The sequence below is a fragment of the Oenanthe melanoleuca genome, chromosome 2, assembly GCF_029582105.1.
Source record: "Oenanthe melanoleuca isolate GR-GAL-2019-014 chromosome 2, OMel1.0, whole genome shotgun sequence".
In the NCBI taxonomy this organism is placed as follows: Eukaryota; Metazoa; Chordata; class Aves; order Passeriformes; family Muscicapidae; genus Oenanthe; species Oenanthe melanoleuca.
In genome coordinates, this window is record NC_079335.1 from 81517260 (window position 1) to 81538668 (window position 21409).

The window sequence follows — 21409 nt, forward strand, 5'->3', positions numbered from 1 at the left end:
ACTCAGTGCCCTACGTAGTCACACATAACCAGGCAAAACAGTAACTAATCAGACCTTTTAGAGCTGCCTAACCCACTTTTTGTCTTTATTATGAAACTAAGATTTGGTCAACTGAGGTCAAGTTGTGCACTTAACACAGCTTCCATTATAGTCAGTGAACTCTGTAACAGAGAGTAAAGTCAAAATATAAACAGAGAACATTTCTGCAGCAGCTCTGGGCTGGGATTAACTTGGATCACCTAGTCTTCTGCTTTTAATGAAATTCTCTCCCTTGTATTTTCTTGTTTGGAAGAGAGTCCAAAGTTATCTCATGCTAATTTAGTTAGGCAGTGCCCTCCAGGGATGTCACAGGCCTCCATGACCTCTCCAGAGAGACTCAGCAAAGGGATGAGGAGAATTAAACATTCCTGAGAAATTGCAAAGCAGGAGCCCCCAGAGATTTCACATAGAAATGAGCTCCAGACTAGCTGCCAGAGACCCAAGTCACCTTTTCAGCACTTCCTTGACATGTCTCTGCCAGTCCCATCTGGCTTGATTCAGGGGGTCAGCGTGGGGACTGGGAGGTGGCAGCTAAGAGGGCAGGATTCGAGGGAGGTCTGAATCCAGTAGTCTCAGGCTTTAGATGCTCCTCCAAGATGAGCAGCAAGATGGTTTTATTTCCTTTCCTCCCCCCATGGTCTCATGCCTTGCTATTTTCTGTGTGTCCAAAAGGGAAAGAATACTAAGTGAGGAGGTTTAATAATAAGTTTAGTTATTATTTCACCATGTGATGCAACAGTTTGTTTCATACTTGGTTTTACAACTACCTCTTGGGTCAAATGCAGAAAAGACTGTGGCATCAGAGAGCTGCTTACAGTGACATGAACTGTATGCCCCACTTTCCTCTCTTGTATGTTGGTAGGCTGTAGAAGTTAATTAAATTGATTTCACATGAAGCTGGAATTAGGCATTGTTTGCAGAACAGAATGTTTCTCTGGGAAAATATTCAAAGAGTTAATTTACAAGTTTACTTCAATTATTTTGCAAAAAGGGAAAAAAGAAATTTTCTGAAGTTTAGGCAAGAGAGAAAAAGATACCACTGTAGCTTGGTTATTAGTATCTTCATCACCTGAGTAGTTATCTCACTTATTTCTTGCATCATAACAAAAATGTGCACTATCTCCAGAAATGTCTATTTTGATGAATTTTGGAGAATGTAATCTAACAATGATTTCTGTGTGATCTCATCCTTACTTTTCCTTGCTCCTTTAATTTGTCTTTAATTAGTCCTCAGCTAGTCAGTATTAAGGTAGAATTTGAATTCTCACCTTTCACTATAAAAGTGCAAAGCCAAATCTAATCATATAACAAATAATTCACTTCATCATGAAATATCTGTGCTACCCTTAACTTTCTTGCAGCACTCTAGTTGCATAAATATTATGACTCCAGCTTGATAGACAGCAGAATTCGAGCTGTAAGATTAAATGCTTTAGTGAAGGCCCCAAAGAGAGTCATTAACACTGCTTAGATTGGGACACTGCTCATCATTTAGTTGGGCCAAACTGAAACAAATAAGCAGGCTGGACCTAAAGCTGAATCCTTGTAATTAGAATGTGGTTTATGGTATAGCTACTACAAAAAAATATACAGAACAGAGAATTGTGTTCTCGTGAAATGTGTTTCAGCAGTTGAGTTATAAATCTTTGAGAAGAAGAATAAAAAAAATTGAATGAGACTTGCATATGGAAACCAGCGTATAAGGGATGATGGTGTCATTGTGGTGATAAATCCATTGCAGTCTGCAATGACTCATGCCTGTGCCACTGCTATTTGCCTGAGAACAGACCTCTGGCCCTTGCCAAGTAATGCTTGTGGGAACGCTGTTCCCGGTGTCTGACCTGCGGGAGTTATTCCAGCCGTAATGGCAGGATACCTCGTGTGTGTGGAGCCTCCTTCATGTCCACTGAGGAGGGAGGGCCCTTAATTTGTCTGGATGTGATACGAGCAATGACTTCTGACATGCGTGTAGCAGAGATTTATTGCAAGCAAAAGTTGAAGTGTGATAATGCTACTGGGGTATTCTGTAATAATATGGTAAAACACTTGTCATCACTTCATCTCAGGCAGTGAAAGTCAATTGTATATGCTACACAGAGACAGATAAAAAACATAAGTATACTTAAAACTTCATATGGTTTGCATTTTTCGTAACAGCTCTCCTGACTCTAATATAAGACAGGTTTTAATTTTGTTTTGGGTAAGTGGATGTGCTTACAGTCTCACACCCACAATTCCATGGCTTTAAATAGAATCGCTCCCAGGGTGCATAAAAGAACACATGCTGTTATGTGAAGGATTTATCCAGGATGCCAGGATTGTATTTATTGCTGGGAACAAACTGAATAAAACTTTCTATTCCATTCTGACACTAGCCCATGGAGAGCAGCCGTATCTATGGTTTCAATGCAGATCCTTCCCTTTCCCTGACACAGGATTTGGTGAGACTGACTGCCATTGCAGGAACAGTAATTACTAGTGACGGTGGAATCAGACTGGCCAGAGCAAGCCAAGGGAAGGTCAATGCAAAATGCCCTCCAAATGTTTTTTTGAGCATGCTCTAAAGTAATCTTCTCATTGCCTTTTTACGTCTGCACTGCACAGCCAGATTTCTAAAACAAATCCTTTGGTTTCTGGGATTATTTTGCTGTTTTCTAGCTGAGATTCCCATGCCCCAATTTGGGATGGCAGAGACCATGAGCTGGTACCCGACCCTGAGCACGGAAGAGCTCGCTCAGAGCAGCTCTGGTGCTCACACTGTGGCAGCAAGTCTGTGAGGCAGATTCCTCTGTCCCAGGGCTTGGGTTAAAACCACCAGGCTGTTTGCATAAGCTGCTATATCACATGGTGGCCCTTTTGGGTACTGTTGGCCTAAAATTGAACTTGTGACATGAGGTAAAAATAAAAAAAGAAAATAAATCCCTCTGTATTGCATTACCGCGTCCCCGAGGCATCAAAGTCGTGCGCTTGTCTCAGTCTGTACTCAGCCAAGAGAATTTAGCATCAAATTCCAAAATGTTGTCACCTGAAATGTTCTGGTAAAGGAAAAGGAAAAAAAAAATACATTCTACCAGGAATGACATTACTTTAGCATCCTTTTTTCTCTTTTTTTCAGAAAGTTTTTTTTTTTAATAGTTAGTAAAACAGTGCCTGATGTGCAATTTTATCATAGTCTCATAAATAACAATGACTTAGTGGTGGAAATCTTTCTTCCAACTCCAGTGCACTGAAAATTGCAATAAAATCAAAAAGTGAAGTTCAGTTTGTGTTTAAGATAGCAGGCTTACACACATTACTCAGACAAGGATTCTAATTTTTTACAAACCAAATTGATAGTATTTTTCTCAAGAGGAGTAAATTAACATTTCAATTCAATTATTTTAGATTAATATTCAGGAATGTAGCATCTTTGGAAACTCTTAGCAGATTGAGGAGAAAATGCATGAAGTTCAAAAGTGTGAAGGCAGAACTCTGGGAATTTGAGGGGGAAATTTAAATTATGAAATAAATTCCAGGTTAATTTTATTTTATTAACTCTTTCCTTCTCCCTGTATCTTTTTTTTCAATAATACCATTCATAAATTTTACCTCAGTGCTCTTGCTTTGTTACTCTTACTGTCTTAAAGGATTGCTCATCTTCCTTCCCAATTATACCCTCAAATATGTATAAACATTATGAAGTGCTGCTTTATTATCTCTGAGCCTCTCTGCCAGTGCTCTGGCAATTCTCTGCTGCTCTTAGCAATTTTTTTACAGTACAACTAGTGGTTTAACCTGAGTCAGGACCCCTTACTGGACAGGTAATGGGCAGACCTACAAACCTGGAGAAACAAGCAAGCTGCAGAGGCAGTTTTGACTGATGGGAGGAAAGGAAAAAAAGATTTGGAGAGAGAAGATAATTTTCTGAGTTGTGGTATGGATAACAGCATTTTTGTTTCTGTGGGGATCAGTAGTACCTTGGCCCATACATCATGCTGCTCCTCTGACCTCCATCAAAAGGAGCACAAGTCAGCTTGTGCTTGCTTAGCTGTGAGTGTTTAAGCAATCCAGGAAAGAAATTGGAGGTAAACAGGTGTTAGAAGCAGGAACCAGGATCTTTTTATAGTCAAATGCTGCACTGTAAACACTTTGTGATCAATATCTACGTTGTGATCACCATTCTGAGGCTGATAGTTTTGCTCCAGTGAACATGCCAGTACTTGGCTTGAAAGCCTGGTGTGTTTTCTTGTGGTTAGATCATGGCCCCAACCAGCCCTTCCTGGCATGGGTCCCTAAGACTTCTCTGCCCTCACCGCAACCTGGGTACAACCCTTTACTTTAGCAGTGAGTAATCCTGTCAAATGGGAGTCTGCCTCTTTGTGAAGAGGTATTTTGTCTTGCATTCATATAAAAATAGCAGGGAAAATTAATTCTGGAAGGGTAAAAAGGGAGGGGAAAGCGGGTCAAATATCTTTCCGAATCGTCTGCTAGGTGGAGCCTGGGAAACATGTATTTGTTCTATAGTCTTGTCTATGCAATTCAAATCTGGGTGGTTAAAACTCTCACATACTTTCTGCAATTCAGATTTTTCTTTTTTTTTTTTTTTTTTTTTTTTTTTTTTTTTTTTTTTTCCTTCTCTTTAGCTTTGAATTTCTTTCCCTTTTCTCTTAAACAGCATTTAAGGAAGCTCTTTGTTAGCAATTGCGACAATATCCTCCAAAATTAAAATGAAAGAAACAGAGCATATGTGCATCCTTTCTGTATTTTTTCATTAATTTACTTTGTGTCACACATGTCACTTCCAATCTAACCATTTGAAGAATAAACAAACCATTGTGGACCTAAAACTCTGTTCAAAACTTTTTGGCAGGAAAAAAGGACTATATTAATTTTCATTGTTGGTTGAGGTTTCCCAACAAGCAGCTTTACTGTTTCTTTTTTGCCTCCAGCTAGCAACTAAAGATCAGTTATAAAACTGTATACAAATACTTCCACATATTGAAAGAACAATATTTTGACATTCAGTGACACAAGGAAAAAAAAAAGGAGTAATCTAGTTTTTGATAACACAATGAGAACTTTGTATTCACCCGAGGTCCATGTGAGAAACATCATGTTGTGTTAACAGGGAAGGTTGACCTTTAAGGTTTATCTGGATTATAATTCTTGTGGTTTTTATTAATAGAACTGCCTACTAAAGTTTCACGAGTCCTCCCTGAGATCTGTAAAACAATTGGCCTATCTGCTTACGAGAGAGAAGTTAGACAGTATTGCCTAGTATTTCCTACAGATGTGAAGGCTTTTGTTTCAAAAGACACTGATATTGTTTTCATTTGAGATGGTCCACAAAGATTATCAGGTATTTTATTAACTTAGTAACTTTATAATTGTTGGATTATTATCTTTCAATGTATCAACTATTTTCTTTCAACTTGAAAGGAAAAATCATGGACCTGAACACAGTTCTGTTCTGAACAAGTTCACCTCTAGAGCCAAAACATAGGATTTGACTAAATCAGCAAGCATGCTTCAAATTGCTTCTGTGAAAATTTCTCAACTGTAACTTTGAAAATTTCTGAGAAAGTTTATAAAATGAGTCCCTATCTCATACTATCTCCTGAGAGATTTGCTGTTTGTTTACTTTCTTGGGATTCTTAAGGTAAATTTTCCATTGTTTCTTATCAAATTATGTGTTTTTTCTCTCAGAGGAGAATGTTTTCATCTCAAATCTGTTCCCATTTTATATTTTTTGTGTCAGCGATGTCTATGGTTTGCAAATGTCGCTCTCCTGAATGGAAGCAGCTGCCATGTCATAAATACTCAATGTCTCCTCTGCATGAGCAGAAAAGACACAGCTGAAGGAAAAACTTTGTACATAGACTTTGGAGTCCTTATGTTCAGCATTACACAGTTAAGGAAGAAGCATATCAAAATGTATTTAAACTGATGAGATCTGATAGATACTTGAATGGTGTTCAGAAGGGTTTTTCCATGAATGGAGGTTCCTTGGGCAACAGATCTTGCACCAACACTGTAATTTTTGGTAATCTGACAAAACAGGGTGATGACTCTTTAGAGGAAAGGAAGAGGCATGTGTCCTGCCCTTCTTGGGAAGTACCTCTTTTGCTGGAGGTTTTGAGAAAGGGTTGAACATGTGAAAAGTCACCAATTGCAACGGTTGACAATGACTTTAATCCTGAACTTATGTTTGCCTTTCAAATACAAACTGTAACAGCACAGTAAGGTTCTTACTTATTGGGTGTGCATCCTTGCTTTTCAAGTAGCTGAGCAAGGAGAGTTGTAATTTAGGGGGAAGAAAAGCATAGTAGTGCATTTTCTATGCATGCTCCCATATTCCTGCTGTCACTGGCTTCTTGGGAGTATCGGCATGCCTGGCAGCACATCTCTGCGGTTTTCTTTGGCAAGAGTCCCCCTGCCGTGCTTGCCTTGACCTATAACATTGTCAGAAACAAGTACTAAAGCAATAGTCATTACTCTAGACTGAGCTCCCATTGTGGCAGGGAGCATGGGATCATGCCCAGCACTTTTGTATGTTGCCTGTCAGACAGAGGCAGCTTACAATTTACTCTGAGCACAACACTTCCCTGCTGCACTTCAGCTCCACTGGTGGTTTTCAGCCATCTGTGCTGTGCCCCTGTTGTGTGCATGTGTAAGGAGATTTTTGTCCCCACTCTGTTGTGTATTATATGTAAGTCTAACTGTGTCTTTGTATAATCTCCTTACATAACACACTGATGCCTACCAGGTACACCCAGGACACACCTACCCTTTTAACAGTTGCAGAAGTCAATCAGATGTGGGTGACTCAGTGTAGCACCTTTTCTTCCTTCTCTGCCCCTCCAAAAGTGAGTAAATAGATAAACTGGGAGTCGGTTTGGGTTCAGAGCTCTGAGTCAATGTCCCGTCTCACTTTTCTAAGGCACGATCATCAGTTGTGGTCAGTTCTGTAGCAGCTTGAGAAACCACAGCCAGTCAGCTGGGTTGTGTCAGGAGGAGCTGGGTGGTGGCATCTGGAACTGCTTCTCATCCCAGGCAGCAGGAAGTGCGTGGGCACAGCATCTCCACACGGCGCTCAGCACGGAGATGCCAGCAGCCTCTATCAGCGCCAGGGCAATGGGACAATGCAGGGAGGGAGGAGGTACAATAGCCCTGTCTTTTGTGGCACAAGTGGAGCAGTCCCTCGTGATGCACACAGGAACAGCAGTCATGCCAGGCCTTTGTGCTCGCCATATGGGCAGAAGGCTCTCCTTTGCTCACACATCCCTGTAAAGGCTCATCATGCTTTGGCCCAAAATGCTCAATTCTCCTTCTCAGTGGTGACCCCAGCAGGATAGCTGTGTTTGGGGTCACTAGAGTGCCATATCCAACCCACTGAATGCTTCTGCCCACTTCTAGACAATAGAGTATGGAATACCATAAAGACAGAATTTCTATAAATGGTGATAATGTGCTGTTGGGTCCCTCCAGGTGGTGATGCTTTCTGACTTAGTCAGAAATTGCTCCCTGATTGTTGACAGCCTTGAGGTAACCCATTCCTTCCACAGTGATAAGTAGAGCTAGATATTCACCAGCCTCTGCTTCTGTGCCTCTGAACACAGACAATGCATCATGCATCAGGCTGCAGCTGTCTGTTCCATCTCCTAAAGTAAACATTACTGATTTGATTTGATTTTTTTTTCTCCATGTGTGGCAAATACAAAGTCAGAATTTCTCTGCACAACACCTAGGAATATGTACAAAAGTGGTTTATTTTACAGTCCAGATCTTGTAAAAAACTGCTATGTAGCAGTGCAGGGCAATAGTAATTAGTACCAACAGGAACATTTCCTATTTATCCCATTCTGGGACCTGTTTTGGGTCTTGAGCTGGATGAGACATGTGAAAAGGCTTTATACTTCTTCTTTTGAAAAAAGATGTCTTTTATTTCTAGAGCTGTATCATCAGCTGTACTTTAAAATCTTAAAAAGTTAGATTTATTTTTTGCTCTTAAATAGGAAGATACCTGATTATGAGCCCATTTTAACTATGCATAGCTTGAGAGCAGACAGTGAAACAAAAGTCTCAAATATATGGAGTTAAACATAACCTCAGCTACCGGGTCTTTGTTATCCATGGATGACAGCCCAGTTAATAAATGTTTTCCTACTGGGATGCTAGACTGGAAGTTAATGGTGAAACTCATCTACAACATACTCTAGATTCTCGAGACAAGCAGACACATCACAAGCATTCTGGCAGTGGCATGCACAAAATTTATCAGTATGGGGGTTTTGTTAGTCAAACTTGGGTTTTCCTGTTTACTAGTCCAGGTACAAACACTGCATAAGCAGAGAAATTTGGGCAGGGAGAAGACTGGTTCATGTTTTGGATACGTTGCTTGAAAATGGTGCTTACTACTGGCAGGGGTTTATACAGAGAAAAGGGTAGAGGGGAAGAATGAAAGAGGAAAGATTTTGGCAGAGGCTGGATTTCAGGCATGCAGAACAGATATCCTAGTCCACATAATCATAAAAGTGTGTCTGCTTGCTCGACTAGCTACGTGTCTCCTGTTAGGTTTGTGTCTTTAAAAGTAAATGCCATAGAAGGGCCTTTAGACTTTGTGACTCGCTAGACGAGAGCCAAAAAGAATTCAAATATGAAAAAAAAATGTTGCCACTTTTGCCATTAAGGAAAGAGTCTTACTCTAACACAGTCAAAGCCTGAATTGTGTCCATGGTAGTTTTCTCTTCCTTTTCAACATCTACCCATATTTTGTTATCTGGACTGAGCAAAAAATTAGCAAGAGGGTGGTAGAACTGAACACAAATAATTTCTTTACTTGCTCTCTGCCCATCCAAAAGAGCCTTTACAAAGAAATACAGGAAAATCCACAATTCACAGTTCCTGCATCAGAAAAATTCCTAAAATATACGACCTTGTGATGGTTAAAAGATAGCCAAGAGCCAAAGCTGGGCAATGTTTTTATCCCAGTTCAGCCATGTCATGGGTCATGTGGTTCAGCATGTGAACAGGAAGGTGAGAATGGGTGAACTTTTGCCTCAGTTGTGCAGTCCATCAGAGAATAAATGGAGCAAATCACTCTGCAGCTGGATCAGGAGGTGAACAGCTGAATACCTCTCACACAGAGGCCTTTGTGTTCTGGACATGATCTAGCATTATGATGGGACGCACCAGTCTGAGGCTTTGTAGCAATTACTAACCCATTATCACGCTAGAACATGAGATCATTTATCTTCTAATTCAGAGTGTCACCTGTTCTTCATTTGCCAGTCAATAACCATTAATTACTTTCAGTGGAAATTTAAACAAAGCTTTTCCCCTCTGTTAAAACCAGTAAGCCATTCAGTAATGACAAATAAACCTGGAGCTGTATCACCCCCTTTCCTCTCGTTCTCAGCCTCGAGTCTGGTACAATATGAATTCTTAAAGGAAATGCCTAGAAATTCATAGGTCAAGGACCTTTATTACTCTGATGTGAGGAGAATCACATTCCTGGCACTTGATGTAGGGAAAGGATATAGCTACTGCCTGTATATGGATGTCTTATTGGTTGTCATGGGCTGTACCTGAGGAAATATAATTTTGACTGGGGAACTTGTTCAATTTTTTTTTTCTCTTCTGGCTTGCCTTGGCATTTTTTTACAGACTGTTCATGCAGACCCATGCAAAGCAAGAGCATTTGGTCACCTTCCTCAAAGCAAAACCGAGCTATCACTTTGTAATTTTTAGCATGTTAATTTTCTTCATACCTGATTGGATTGAGGTAACTCTAAGTGCCAACAATTGTGAATGCCAGAAAAAATAAAAGAATCCACAGTGATAGATTCTCAAGTAACCATTAATCTAAACATTCTTTCCTGGTAGGATTTGAAGCAACAATTGTTTTTAGCAGCTCTGTCTGCATTGTTTGATCATTTCTAAGTTGATCCTGTTGAAATTTACTGCAGTTTAAGTCACACTGCTAAGACAGTGATTTTTTGCTTTTTGAAATGGTAGACAAGAGTTGGTAAATCCAAATGCATTGAGCCCACTCTCAAAGGCTGTTTTTTTGTTGGTATCTTGCACTGCCTTCTTCAGTGTAGGGTGTGTTTTAGAGTAAAGAGAAACTTTCAACTCTCTTTCGTATTAATATGAAAAGTGATGCATAACTAAATACTTGCTGGATTGTTGAATGTGTTGGCATAAGTGCCTGCACTGGGAGTGTGTCAAAGGAATTACAACACTGAGGTGTTTAAAAGTAGAGGGGTGACAAAAAATTGTTGGAAGTCTGATCCTGCTTCTGCTTAGATATATTGATATTATTTTACCAACGGTCATAGTAAATAGCAGGTGCTTGTGCTAAATTGCATATTCAGTCAACCAGTGTAGCATTTTTGGGTAAGGGAGGTTTTTAGCCAATAAATGAGGTTTTGTTGTCTCATCTCTCTCCAAGGTAACTGACAGTAGAGTGCCAAGGCAAGAAAAGGATTCATTGTGTACAGCAAACATCCACCAAAGTTGGGAGGAGCACCACTGCCCCTGACTGATTGTCTAATCTTGGAAATCCTTGTTTGCCCAAATAGTGCCCTCTCACACATAGAAGTGTGTTGTTTTCAGCTAGACTGCTTAAGGAAGCCTGAAGGTCTGTGAAATGAGGGACTAGGCTGGGAGAACCCAAACTATCAACCACTTATTTTAGATACTCCTGTTACCTTTAAGTGCAGCTGCTGCTACTGTGAATCTTGCAAGCTTGTTCAGTCATGAAGAAACAGGAGTTGGTGATTTACGGTGACCTCTCAAATCAGCAGGGAAACCCCAGTGTTCCAAAAAAGCTTGTATGAGAGATACAAGTTAAGACATCTCCTCCCCACAAGATGATTTTCATCAGCCAGTTGGGTATTTCTGCGTCATTGGCTAGGATGTTCAGTCTTGGAAAGGAAAAATAAAGTTGCTGCCATTGTCCTGCCCAGCAGGTCATCTCCCTAAAGCACAATTTATAATTTATGTCGAGGACTTACACAGCAGTTGCCCAAAACCGAGCCTTCCATGCACGTTCAAGAAGTAAAAACGTTCAAAAGGAACATGTTAATAAAATCTTGTCAAAACTTTGGAAGATGCATAAAATAATAACTGCAAAGAAAAATAGCTTGCACCTAGAACCATTTAAGTGGAATGTATTGCCTTGCTATGCAGGACACTGATTTATTGAGAATAGAGAAGAACAACTGAATATTTCAGGTGGTATTTACCAAGAGAAACTGAGCTATCCCAAAGCTTTTATTAATCTGATTTGCAGAATATCCACTGCCATCAAGGGACCTACTAAAGTTGTTTTCTTTAAAGCAGATGCAAAGAGGTCAATGCAAATAGCATCGTGGATTACAATGTGAGAGGATGACAGTCCTTTTTACCATATGGAGAGAGAGTTGAATTATTTTGTTTCCCTTTTCTGGTTATTTATTAAACAAGGGTCATGCCGTACAGGTATGTCCTTTTCCTTTCCAAAGGAAATGAAGAGTTTGGATAATTTGATTGATCTGAAGTAATAATTCTGTACACCTACAGCTCCTATGCAGTCAAACAGTTCAGTCACTAGAGCAATGCCTTGCACATCAGAAAATTGAAATGTACCTGTGGTGATATCTCAGACAAGTTACACATGGCTTTGAATACCTCTTTTCCATCTGCTTTCCAGCTTTTGTGCTGACTTGTGCTGGCCAGCCCTCTGAGATGGCACCCACCCATCATTACTTGTTTGTGGGAGGGGACTCTGTGGAAGACATTGCTGTGGGAATTAAAAGCTGGTCCCATGAAATGCAAATATGTTGACAATCTGATGAAGTTTTGCTTCAAAAGATACTGCAAAACTCTTGCTGCATGAACAGTCCTCTGAAACCAATGTTAACGGTTGTGTTGCTTTTCTACCTGGGTTTTCTCTGTTCCTGTGTCAAAAGTTTCTTCTGCAGTACTTTGATATGTAACATTCAGCAGGGAAACCGGATTAAGTTGGTTGAATACCTTTTTAAATACTTACTCTTAATTAAAACTCAGCTTAGGCAAAGCAAATGTGGCAGAAGAAACAGTCGAAAAATGACATCATTCTGTAGCAGACAGACAACAGCATTCTGGACTGAAACATTACAAAATTTTGCTCTTTTCCCCATATCGATGTCAATTCATGCAGAGCTTTAAACAAGTGAATCCATGCTCGTGAGCACTAAACCAAGTCTCAGTGTTCAAAAGTAAACATATTAAAGTCTCCCCTGCAGAAACTCCTACTGTGAAACAAATTGAAAATCAAATACAGCATTGTTTTCTGTACTAAGAAATAATTGAACTCTTTTCAGAGTTGCACTGAACTGGTTAATAGCCACTGTGTAAAGACAGTGCTAATTTCCCCAGCTTGGGGTGTGTGTGTGTGTGCGTGTAGTTATTTCCAAATCAGAAATGCCGTAACACAATATCATGTACCGAAGAGACCACTTACATGTGCACTGAATCTGACTTTGTTTATCTTTCTGCAGGCCATGTGGCTGATGTTGCAAACGGATGAGCCTGAGGACTTTGTCATAGCCACCGGGGAGGTCCACAGTGTCCGTGAATTTGTGGAGAAGTCATTTAAGCACATTGGGAAAACCATTGTGTAAGTATGAGGATGAGAGAGTAGCCACAGGTTGAAGATTTCTAGCCTCTCATATTTGCTGTGACAAAACAGAGTTATTTTTTTCTGCATTCTTCTTTCCCCTGCCCACTTTCCACTTGTAACATATGAGACCTTTCATTCATGAATGACTGCCACAGCAGGTATGTCTAGTGTTTCCCTCTAGATCATAAATTGAAAAGGTATATGAGTAATCTTATCTTTTTAATCAAAGTCTTCATTCTTTGTTCTCTCTGTCTTGGGGTAAGGAACACTCTCCAAAGATGTTAGCACCAGGTTGCTGATCATCACCTTCCTGCAAGAGGGGCTTTTCTGCCCAGATCCCCATGGTCCTGCTCCCATCCTCTGTGATCTGAAGAGGTGACACCTACCAGCCCTGTTCCTTCCAGGTGGCAGCCCGTCAGCCACATACAAGGTTTATGTAGCAAACTGCTCTACATTCCTAGCAGCTCTTCTCCTGTGAAGCCGTAGAAATGTTGAGCAGTGGGTGCAGAATGTTTACAATGCATATTCCACATAGTTTGATTGAAAATACAAAATTCCTTCCCAAGGCCGTATAATAAAACCAGGATGGCTTGGTGAGCGCTTTCTGTAATTTATATTTTTATTGTTTATTATTTTTTCAATTTCCCTCCTTCTGTATCTTCTGTGGGCCCCATGCATCAACATACCAATCTCAGCTGGAAAAGGGAGAGGAAAGCCACAGGCTCTTCCATGACGCTAGCGCCAGGGCTGCTCCTCAGGCCATCAAAGTCACTTGTGCAGCTGGTGAACTTTTGACAGGGCCAATAAGTTTTACTTGGGAACAAAAACTTGACAAATTCAATAAATATGCAGAAGTGCACAGATATATACAATATTATTTGAACAGCCAGTGGGTGGCTGGGGAGGTAATAACATTTTCTCCTCAAGGAGTTTTTAGTCTGGTTTCAATTTTTGGCATCGACTTCCAGAAAAAGAAATTCTGATGAGGGAGAGAGAGACCGTATAAATAGTATTTCTGACCCAAAAGCTCAGTTTGGGGAATAAGCTTCTCTCCATGTTTTTCACATTTCTTGATTGCAAGATGTCCCATATACCTTAACAGTAGTGAGATTTGAGAGGCTAAAGGGGAGATAGTAGGAGCTCTAGTAATTGCTTTGTCTTTCTTAATTTTTCTTCCCTTTTTATAGTTTTGTTTCTTGTGTTGTGTAAGCTCATTCTACCTAGTAAGAATGGATAGGAAAATGCTGCGGATTCATCTGCTCCATATGAGTAAAAACTCCAGTGAGTTTTTGAGAACTACCATGTCTATTATTATTTGTCAGAAGTTTGTTTGGTGAACAACTTTTTCAACTTTTTAAATTTTGATTACTTACAGTTAGAGGCTGATGTGTAAAGGTCAGTACCTCGCTGAATGTCTTTATTTGCAGATAAATAAATCATCACTTTTGATGGTTTCTTTTGATGCCACTAAATTTATCCCTTGGTTTAAAACTAGCACCCTGCTTTGGTGTTAGTTTAAGAAGTCTCAACACTTCCCAAGAGTGACAAATCAGCATTTGTTTTTCAGAAAGCAAATTCAGTTCTCAAGAAAACCTAAAGAAAATAACGGGGCCAGAAATAAAAGTGAAAGTACTTTTATTAATAGCTTCTGTTACATTTAGTTGTTCCTAACACTTAAAATTTTGTGTCCTGTTCATTTAATCTTTTTGCTCACATATGGCTCTCCATATGGTAGACTGTGTGTCATTTATGTTGATGTTTAATGCAGTCAGTATTTGGATTGAACCAGTCACAATCTGGTCTCTCAGAAAAACTTCACAGTATAACTCCAAATGTGAAATAGAGCAGGTATTTTCTGTGTACGAAGGCATAGTTGCCTTTTTTTAATTACTAATCAATAACAGGAATTTGCAAAACTTGTATAAGAACTCACATGGCACCTAGTGACATGGATTTTTAGGAACACAAATTGCTTTAGAAATGGGGGCTTGGGTTTCCAGCCCCTCTGGCTCTTCTGAAGTTTTTCTTTCCTGTGAATAAATTTCTAATTCCTTAAGCCATTTACAGGTGATATATAACTAACTATACATACGGGAACTGAGGTGACATTTTAAGTGCTAGTGATAATTTTGCTGCTGATCATTTTGACAGTGGCATAACTCTGAATATTTTGCTTGTAGCCTGTTGAGATAAACCAGCCATTCTTTCCCTCTGCTCCCAAGGTGAGAATAACATTACAACGCACCCACTACTCATCCTGTAGCCATTGCTCATCTTTCAAATTGCACCAGATGTAAAATATTCCTCAGGATCTGGGAAGTTTTGTTAAGAACCTGCATAGTTTTTCCAGGTGTCAGCCTGACCCATGCTTTTGCAGCACACACAGCTCCTCCTTGGCTGGCACCTCTGTCTGGTAACCTTTCTTTGAAAGCCTCAATGAATTTCTACTCCCACCTCCTACAGTTTGAATATATCTCCTTCTGGGAGGAGCCTGGCAGAAAAACCCTCCTTTTTAGCATCATGAGACCCCACTGGTGAGTCCCATTGATCTGTAACTTTACAATTTATGAGGCACCTAAAAACTACTGCACCAGAGTGCAATGGCTAAACAAGTTCCCACAAGGATGGTGCTTTCTTCCTATTACTCTTTCTCAAAGTTTGGTTGAGTTATCTGAGGTTTCTGGGGATTTTTTTTTTGCAGGATTGCAGGTATTCTGAAATTTACAACTTCAAAAATTTACCTGGGAGATTTCTAGCAGCCTTTTCCTCTGCTATAAGCAATGGCACAGCTCCCTGCTTTTCAAAACTGATGAAATGATGGAGTAAATGTCCAGGACAGATGTCATGGCAAACAAAAGTTGGCAGAGCTCATGCCACATCTGAGAAAACTGGGCACACGTGCAGGGGCTCTTAACCATCCCTACTTTCTGCTTTGTCAGGGAAAGTTGCAAATGTAAAACCTTAGCTGTCGTGTCATGGTACTGCAGTAGAGAACAGGAAAAAAGAGATCCTGCCTGCCTCATCAACCAACAAAAAATATTTACTTTATTTTTTTAAGTTTTTTGTCTTCCTAACAATTCACATTAACTTGTACAGCTGAAAATCCAGGACAGCCTAAAAAGTCTTTCCAAGAACATAACATAATATTCTGTCCTAGCCAGTCATTAGCACATGTCAGGACTATGTCTTCTAGCCAAAACAAGAGAGAGAGAAACTTTACTACATTTTTGTAACTAATGAAATGTACAGCTGCAATAAGACTGATTCTCTCTCTGAAATGGACTGTAAAGTGTTCATGTAAGTTTATCTACCTTATGTGGCTTTTTTTCCTCTTACATTTCTTTTTCAAGGGAGAAATTTCAAATTATATTTATATAGTCCTCTGAATCATTCAAATTCAGTCCTTTGTACTAACAGGAAAGCCTCAGAGCTATAAATATTTTTCCCCTGTAAGGATTACATTTTTTTTTCTTTTACTTTCCCTTCTGCCTATTACTAATTAAGAAGCACTTGGGGGAAACACTTCCCACCTATAATTTGAACTACAGCAGGGTAAACGAAACAGGCAAACGCTTGTCTTGACTAATTTTCTGCCATTAATCTTATTAAATTAGAACAGGATTGCAAAGATAGCCTGAAACCACTACAGCACTCAGGGTTCTTTGCAGACTGCTACAAAGACTCCTGTCTGCAAATGTGGAAACTAAAAAAAAAAGAAAGAAATAAAAAAAAAATGTTCAAGCTGCAGAAAGATTAATAAAAATAGAAATGCATGCACATTTGTTACACAAATATTCATGGCTTACAGGATCAGGAAAAAATTAATTCAGGAAAAAAATGAATATTTTACTCTAGTCATTTGGTTCTACATGCAAATTTTATCTTAACTAACATGCTAGTTGGTCTTATTAAAGATCAGCCTAAAATGGGGAAGTTTGCAGATCAGCTATAAGGTCTTCTGGAGTGAACTCCTGTGGCCTCTTCAGTGACAGTGAAGGTTGAACTGAGATTGAACCAAGGGAGAAGAGTTCTTCTGGTTTGTTTGTTGGGGGTTTTTTTGTTTGTTTGTTTTTTTCTTTTTATCTGAAAATGGAAGGCTGGGTTACAGAAACACATGAGATTTGAAGGCTTGCTGTAAGAATGGAAAGCATGTGGGACATGGAGGAGGAGCCATCAGCAAAAGAGCTGCTATTTCCAGATCTGGCTTTTGCTCACCAAAAATTGCTATGCCTGGCTGGTGCTGTGTGTTGTATTGAAATCAGAAAAGAAAATGAGAAGCTTTCAGATGTAGAGGAGAGGAACAGAAGCTCATGCAGCACCTGGAACATTTTGAAGGGAGGTAGCTGAAATTATTAACATAATTTTGTATCAGGCTGACACTAATGGAACTTACTTGAAACTAAAACTTTTCTTTCCATAATGCTTTGATTTTCACAGAAGCATTAATATTCTTTGAGGAAAACAGTTTCTTCCCAACACCAGCTTTCACAAATTGGAGTAAAGGGACAGAGCTTCGAAAACTTTCCAATGAACTGGAAAGAAGAAAAGAAAAAGGGAAAAAAAAAAAAGAAACAAGAAATGAGGAGCCTAGCATGTATTTTTTTTTTTTTATCATCTTGTTATATGGGGAGCTGCAATTAAATTTTTTAAATCTGAGCTTGACAATTATTGGACTAGTAAAAAAAACCAAGAAAACATCGAATACCTGATTCATAAGAGCTTTTGAAAAAAAAAAAATACATTCGTTTATGGCAGCATGCTTTTGATTTAAGTACAAAGTCTTGGTTAAGCAATCCCTGTATCTATGATTACTTTGATGTATCAGAGCTGCTGGCAAGGTTGGTGGTTGAGTTGGTGGCAAAGGAGCATATGAAGAGTCATATTTAAAGTTTCCCTACAAAAGATTACTTGCAAAAGATATTAATGGTCTGTTATATGGTGTCAGTTTTGCTGTTTATAATGTGCCAGGACAGAATGAAGTGCTTTGGCTTAACTTTGTGTGTAGCAGAAATCGGGCCACAGATCTGAGAAATCTACACAAACAGTAGATCATATTAGCTGTGGAGGAAAAGCAAAATCTTCATACAGTTTTACTTTTAGGTAATTTACTGTTCATTTTCAAGTGTGAAAATATTTTCTGTTGGCATTTATTTCATTATAAAGGTGGCCAGGATAGTTTTATTTTTCATAAAGAAGCTGAGCAGCTGTAGCCTCTAGTGGTTTTGAATTTTCTTTTAATGCTATGGGTTCTGTTTCTATGTAAAGACCAAGCAAATAGATGAAATGTATATACTTGTTCAGTTTACCTCTGCTTCTGTGAAAATTTTCATTTTTATTTGATTTCTTCATTACCTCAAAAATATATGCACTTTGACTTGTTTCCTCCTCAATTACAGCCAGACCATTTGGTCCATTGCAGTGCTATTCCCACCCCTCCTCAATTATCCTGGCTCCCCTGTTTCCTTCCCTGCCCACCTCACACCCTGCCAGGTGTAGGCTCATGCCAAAGGAGCATTCATCAACACTGATAATAACTATTGTAACAATAGTGATATGCTAATGATAATAGATATGAAATAAGCCTTAAATGCACTCTGTAAATCCAGAGTTTAAAAGCTCTTGATGTGAAGAACTTTCCAAGCAATTAAACCTGCTCGTGCATTTGAATCTTAGTTTTCTGTGAGATTGTGAGGTCACTGGTAGCGTGGATCCCCCAGAGCTGAGCCCTGACTGTCACCCCCAGTGATCCCAACACGCCCAGCTCCAGCTGGGACGTGGCAGTGTGGCTGCAAAGGGCAGCAAACCTGCTTTGTCAGGGCAGTGCCATGGCCTCCCCCTCCTCCTGCAGGTGCAGGACACGCTGGCACACGGCTGGGGCCATCAGCACCCCTTGTTCAGTGGCAGGGGGAGGCAGCACGGCGTGGGGCAGGCAGTGGCTGCAGAGGCTGGGGAGCTCCCCCTGCCCCTTCCACCCTGCCTGTGCTTCAGCATGATTTGGCATGGCATTTTCCAGTTAACAATTCTGACTGCAATTTGACTATATTATGAGGGTGGTTGTGGTGGGATTTTTTTCTTCTGACTTGTGGTTTGAGGGAGAGGGGAGAGGGAGTTGGTTGGGAAAATGGGTGTCTTGGTGCTGGTGTCAGGCTGGTCCCTGCACAGTCCCTTTTATCAGCTGTATGATGATCCCAGCTGTGACCATCGAGGTGCCAGGAGTAATTAGAAGTGCAGCTATCAAATGTTACTTTGTTCACAATGAGAAGCACTTCTTTTCTTTTCTTTTTTTTTTTTTTTTTTCCTCCTTGTGAACTTTTCACATTACCAGGCTGGACAAAACGGGTGGAGACTCCTTCTCAAGCTCTTTCTATTGTTATATAACTTTGATAGCGACATTAAGTGAGTCTTTACTGGCTCAGCTGAGCCTTCTGGAGCCTTTTGGGTGTTAAATGGGGTTCTCTGCTCAGTGACCTCCAACAACAGCTGACGTCTCCTGATCTAAGCGCTTCCTGTTGTTTTACTGGTGGTGGTTAGTTTTCTATTAAGCTCATTTGAGTCCTGCACATTTTTACCCTCTGCCCTTTAAAGGGAGGGACTAATGTTAGTTTTGGCTTCTGAATGAAAACTTTGCAGTTCAGGCTCACAACAGTGCAACTGCAAAGAAAGAAGGAAAGAAAATTTAAATTATAAATCATCTTTAGCATCATGGCATGCCCATTAACAGCTGACTTCACTGTCACTATTATCTGTAGGAAATTATTTCAATGTGAAATGTTCCCAGTATCAAAGCATCCTACAGGCTTTGCTAGTCATTCAAAAGTCATGAGTTGTGCTTAAAAATTTGTGAGATTTAAGACCTTGCAGTAATGCATATTTGGTATTTCCTTCTGCCTTTCAGTGTTTAAACCTTCATGGATACACAGAGGTCACATTTTCAGACTTCTTTCCTTAGCCCTCAGGGCTAGAAACTCAAAAATGAAGGCTGATATTGTCAAAGAATTAGATTCTTCTAGGAGCTTGAGGGGACAAGGGAGCAAGGAGAAATTACATCTGTGACAAAATCCCAAGAGCTTGGAGAAAAGCTAGTAAGTGGGAGGCTAGGGGTGTTTTTGTTTCCTTGCTGGTGGCTGGGGCTAAATAGTCTAAATCACAGTGCTGATTTAATTTATACACATTTTACTTGAACATAAGAAAAGCTAGGGAATTTCATCATCACATGTTTAAGCCAAGCTGGTTCAGAGCCCCATGGTATATACTTAAAAGCAAAAAGCAAAGAGGGGATAGAATTTCAAGCATAACTCAGGATTTTGTATATTCAGTGGATGAAGTTGAGGCACCGATGTACGTTCCTCCACGTGTCATCTGAAGCATTTATTTGGAGTGGGAGCATTGTCCCCAGGCTTCCAGGCTGCAGCCTGACCTCCCCAAAGGCAGAGCTAGTCACCCACCAAACCATTCCTCTTCTGCTGCTCCTGAAACCAGGACAGCCCCTGAGAAATTGGTTCACAGCACAACCAGATCACATAAATTACAGCAAATTGCAGGCTGTTCAACACATATGAAACTAATTTGGGCAAAGGGAGCTGGCTTTCAACTCACAGGTAGCAAGTAGAGTTTACAGTACATGTATGTGGGGTGCCATGTCAAGATAGGACCAAAAGCCCAATAACTGTTTTTGTTTTGTTTTTTTCTAGTTAAGCACAAATTAAATTATGCAGCATAATGCTATTCAAACAGAGCTTCACGTCTATAAAATTAACAGATTAAAGAGTTCCTGAAAGTATTGGCCAAAATACAAGAATTAAAAATATTTTAAGAAAACAGCTTTGAACCAATCCACAAATGAAAAACCTCACTGTCATATTTATTTGCAGATACATGAGACATTCTGAAATCAGGGCATTTTATTTTCCCTTAGCATTATGTGTTTAATTTGGAAGTCCTGTATTTTAGACCTTCCACTGAATCAAAAACCAAAACAAAGAGACTTCAAAAGCCATTGTTACTCTATTCAAGTCTAAACTCTCCCTTTGTTCCTTTAGCTAATGAGTTTATACTGTCCTGCAGGGAGAATTGACACCAGCCTCAAGTAAATGAAAGCAGGCCAAATGTTGGTAAGATCAGAGCACTAAAGTAATTATGGGTTGATTAAATGTTTATCTTCTTTACAGGTGGGAAGGGAAGAATGAAAATGAAGTGGGACGGTGCAAAGAGACTGGCAAGATTCATGTGACAGTCAATCACAAGTACTACAGGCCAACTGAAGTGGTAAGAAAAAGCCCTCACTTGGCTTTGCAAATGAATAATCCAATCACTCAGCCAATAAATTGCTGCATTTGGCCAGCAGTCTGTGAAAAGGGCTTAATTGCACTCCTGCTGCCAGCTTTTAGAGCTCTGCATGAGCCTGCTTGCTGGCCCCTCACAGCCAGCTCCCTGGGAAGAGGCAAGGAGCAGGAGGGAGCAGCGGGTGCCCCTCTCACAGAGATGCTGCTCCTCTTTGGTCACCCTCCCTGAGTGCGACAGGAGGTGCTCAGGGGGCTAAAACATCACATGGGAAACGAGACAAAGCATAAAACAGCTCCTTGTGGGTGGGAATATGGTCATCCCTTCTCCAGCTGCAAGCAGGGAAGGCAGAAGAAGGTAGGCAGTGGTGGGCTTGATTATAAAGTACCACCTTTCACAGTAGTGTTTCAACACCAGCCACTGAGCATCCCTTGTCCAGCTTACATCTTTGTAACTGTGGGTGCT

The 21409-nt window shown here is 40.1% G+C and overlaps 1 protein-coding gene across 3 annotated transcripts in view; it reads left to right on the forward strand.

The window, feature by feature from the left end:
* The window catches only part of GMDS (GDP-mannose 4,6-dehydratase), a 398015-nt gene that overhangs the window by 303886 nt on the left and 72720 nt on the right, over nt 1-21409 (forward strand). For all 3 annotated transcript variants that reach the window (XM_056484705.1, XM_056484706.1, XM_056484707.1), the window contains 2 exons: nt 12543-12661; nt 20833-20929. In XM_056484705.1, the coding sequence (XP_056340680.1) occupies nt 12543-12661; nt 20833-20929 (216 nt within the window). The remainder of the gene's footprint in view (nt 1-12542; nt 12662-20832; nt 20930-21409) is intronic.